Source organism: Vigna unguiculata, chromosome 8 (assembly GCF_004118075.2).
Source record: "Vigna unguiculata cultivar IT97K-499-35 chromosome 8, ASM411807v1, whole genome shotgun sequence".
In the NCBI taxonomy this organism is placed as follows: Eukaryota; Viridiplantae; Streptophyta; class Magnoliopsida; order Fabales; family Fabaceae; genus Vigna; species Vigna unguiculata.
Genome location: NC_040286.1, coordinates 5,667,086 through 5,669,332, shown reverse-complemented (window position 1 = coordinate 5,669,332; position 2,247 = coordinate 5,667,086). Strand labels below are relative to the sequence as shown.

At 39.7% G+C, this 2,247-nt stretch overlaps 1 protein-coding gene across 1 annotated transcript; it reads left to right on the top strand.

Annotated features, from left to right (window-relative positions):
- Positions 1 to 315: 315 nt before the first annotated feature.
- Positions 316 to 1,927, top strand: LOC114193385 (class V chitinase CHIT5-like). Its single transcript, XM_028083150.1, has 2 exons — positions 316 to 1,693; positions 1,780 to 1,927. Exons 1-2 carry the CDS (start codon positions 571 to 573, stop codon positions 1,800 to 1,802), a joined length of 1,146 nt encoding a protein of 381 aa, XP_027938951.1. The 5' UTR covers positions 316 to 570; the 3' UTR covers positions 1,803 to 1,927.
- The last annotated feature ends 320 nt before the right edge of the window (positions 1,928 to 2,247 follow it).

Here is a 2,247-nt window from a genome sequence, read left to right as displayed (position 1 = left end):
CAAGCCCAAACCACAAAAAACAATTGCATTTCTTCTTCTTAACCAATGCCGTTCTTCCTTGGTTGGACATTTCTTTCGGTGGAAATTGGTCAAATACTCACTAGGCTCACACTTCATTTTTTTTTTCTCTTGTACTTCAATTTCTCACACTAATATTTTCCTATTAAAACACTAAACAATTTGTAAATTTAATTTAGAAATAGCTAATACCAACAATAATATATAAATAAATGTCGTGAAAGAAAGACAATTTGTGGAACTTAACGCACTTACTTTCTCCAATGTAACCTCAGCAATGTTGACATTATCGAATCCAACCTTGTGGTCTGCACAACTTTATGATTCTAGACGGTTGACCTTATTATATTGGTTACCTTGTCAAATTTTGTCTCCATCTGTTTGATCAATTGCCCCAACCAAATATACCCACCAATTGCAACATTCAATTCAAACTTCAACAAAACCTACCTCACAAGAGTTCCAAGACAACATTCCAAAACATAAACACCCACATGTCGATATAAATATAAATACCTCATTGAAGCATCAACAACTTGTTACCATAGAAAAATGTCCCTCCAAACACTCATTTTCACACCTCTTTTGGTTCTACTCATGAGTATCCATTCTCACGCTCTTCTCGACCCTTCTAATCGGAAATATGCACCAAGCAAGGGAAGTGTTAGAGTTGCGTATTGGCCTTCGGGTGATGACCTTTCACCTTCTTCCATCGACACCAAGTACTTCACTCACATATACTACGCATTCATCCAACAACACCCTCAACTTTTCCACCTTAGCGTCACCGAATCCGAGAAAAAATGGATTCCACAATTCATCAACGGCCTCCGCCACCGTTACCCGCCGGTTAAAACTCTCTTGTCAATTGGCGGAGGTGGCAGCAACTCCACCGCCTTCTCCCTCATGGCCAGCACCCAACACAACCGACACGTGTTCATCAACTCCACCATCCACGTGGCACGCCAATACGGATTCGACGGTCTCGATTTGGACTGGGAATTCCCGGAAAACGAGGTCGACATGTCTAACCTAGGTATCTTGTTTCGTGAATGGCATCAAGCTATAACATTGGAAGCACAGGCTTGCAGAAAACCGCGTCTGCTTTTAACCGCCGCGGTTTATTACGCTTCCACCATTAAACTTATCGGTAATGGGCCACGAACATATCCGGTTCAGGCCATTCGCGATTACTTGGACTGGGCCAGCCCAATGTGCTTTGACTACCACGGGACTTGGGCCAATTTTACCGGCTTCAATGCTGCTTTGTATGATCCAAACTCCAACATTAGTACCCGGTACGGAATCGGGTCTTGGATCAAAGCGGGTGTGCCAGGGCAGAAGTTGGTTATGGGTTTACCATTATATGGGCGGGCATGGGCGCTCCGAGACCCGAATGTTAATGGGGTTGGAGCAGAGGCTGTTGGGGAAGCCACTGATACTGATGGGACTATGGATTATGATGAAATTTTGGTGTTCAACAAAGAAAATGGTGCCACTGTTGTGTACGATGATGTAGCTGTGTCTTTCTACTCTTATGCGGGTACTACTTGGATCGGGTACGATGATGGAGCATCCATAAGGAAGAAGGTTCAGTTTGCTAGGGCTTCGGGCTTGAAGGGCTATTTCTTTTGGGCTCTCGGAAAGGATAAGGATTGGACCATCTCAAGACAAGGTAATTTCACTATTCTTGTTCTTGTTACCGTGTATTTTCATCTTCTTTGTTTCTATTTAGTCTAATATGCTTCTTTTTCTTTTCAGCTTCGAATGCATGGGGACATTGATGTTTCTTTGTTTGAGTAGATAGAATTTCACTCAAATCTCAAACCTTAGTTGATACACAATTCTCATATTCCGATTATGGTGTTACCCTACTTCAATAACAATGCCATTGTAACATTCTTGAGTACTTTGATTATGTGCCATCAATGAATGAAATATATATATATATATATATATATATTGCAAATTTCAACTATTTTGCATGACTTCATCCAATGCAAACTTGTTGCATTATTTTAAAGGTTATTGCCAAAATTTGCAAGCTCAAAAAGATAGAACCAACGAGAATAAGAGATGGATAAAAATATTTAAAACTAATAATGCATTTTAATGTCTTAAACCGTTGCAATGAAAATAAAACAAACGAAAAGGAATAAAGCATTTAATACATTCAAATCAGAATCTGAAGAACGGTTTTCTCATAAATAATAAAATTTCAATTTAAAA

Coding starts and splice junctions, on each gene's coding strand:
- LOC114193385 (XM_028083150.1), top strand. CDS start 571: ATGTCCCTCCAAACACTCATTTTCACACCTCTTTTGGTTCTACTCATG. Junction 1,694..1,779: donor TTGGACCATCTCAAGACAAG/GTAATTTCACTA, acceptor TTTTCTTTTCAG/CTTCGAATGCATGGGGACAT.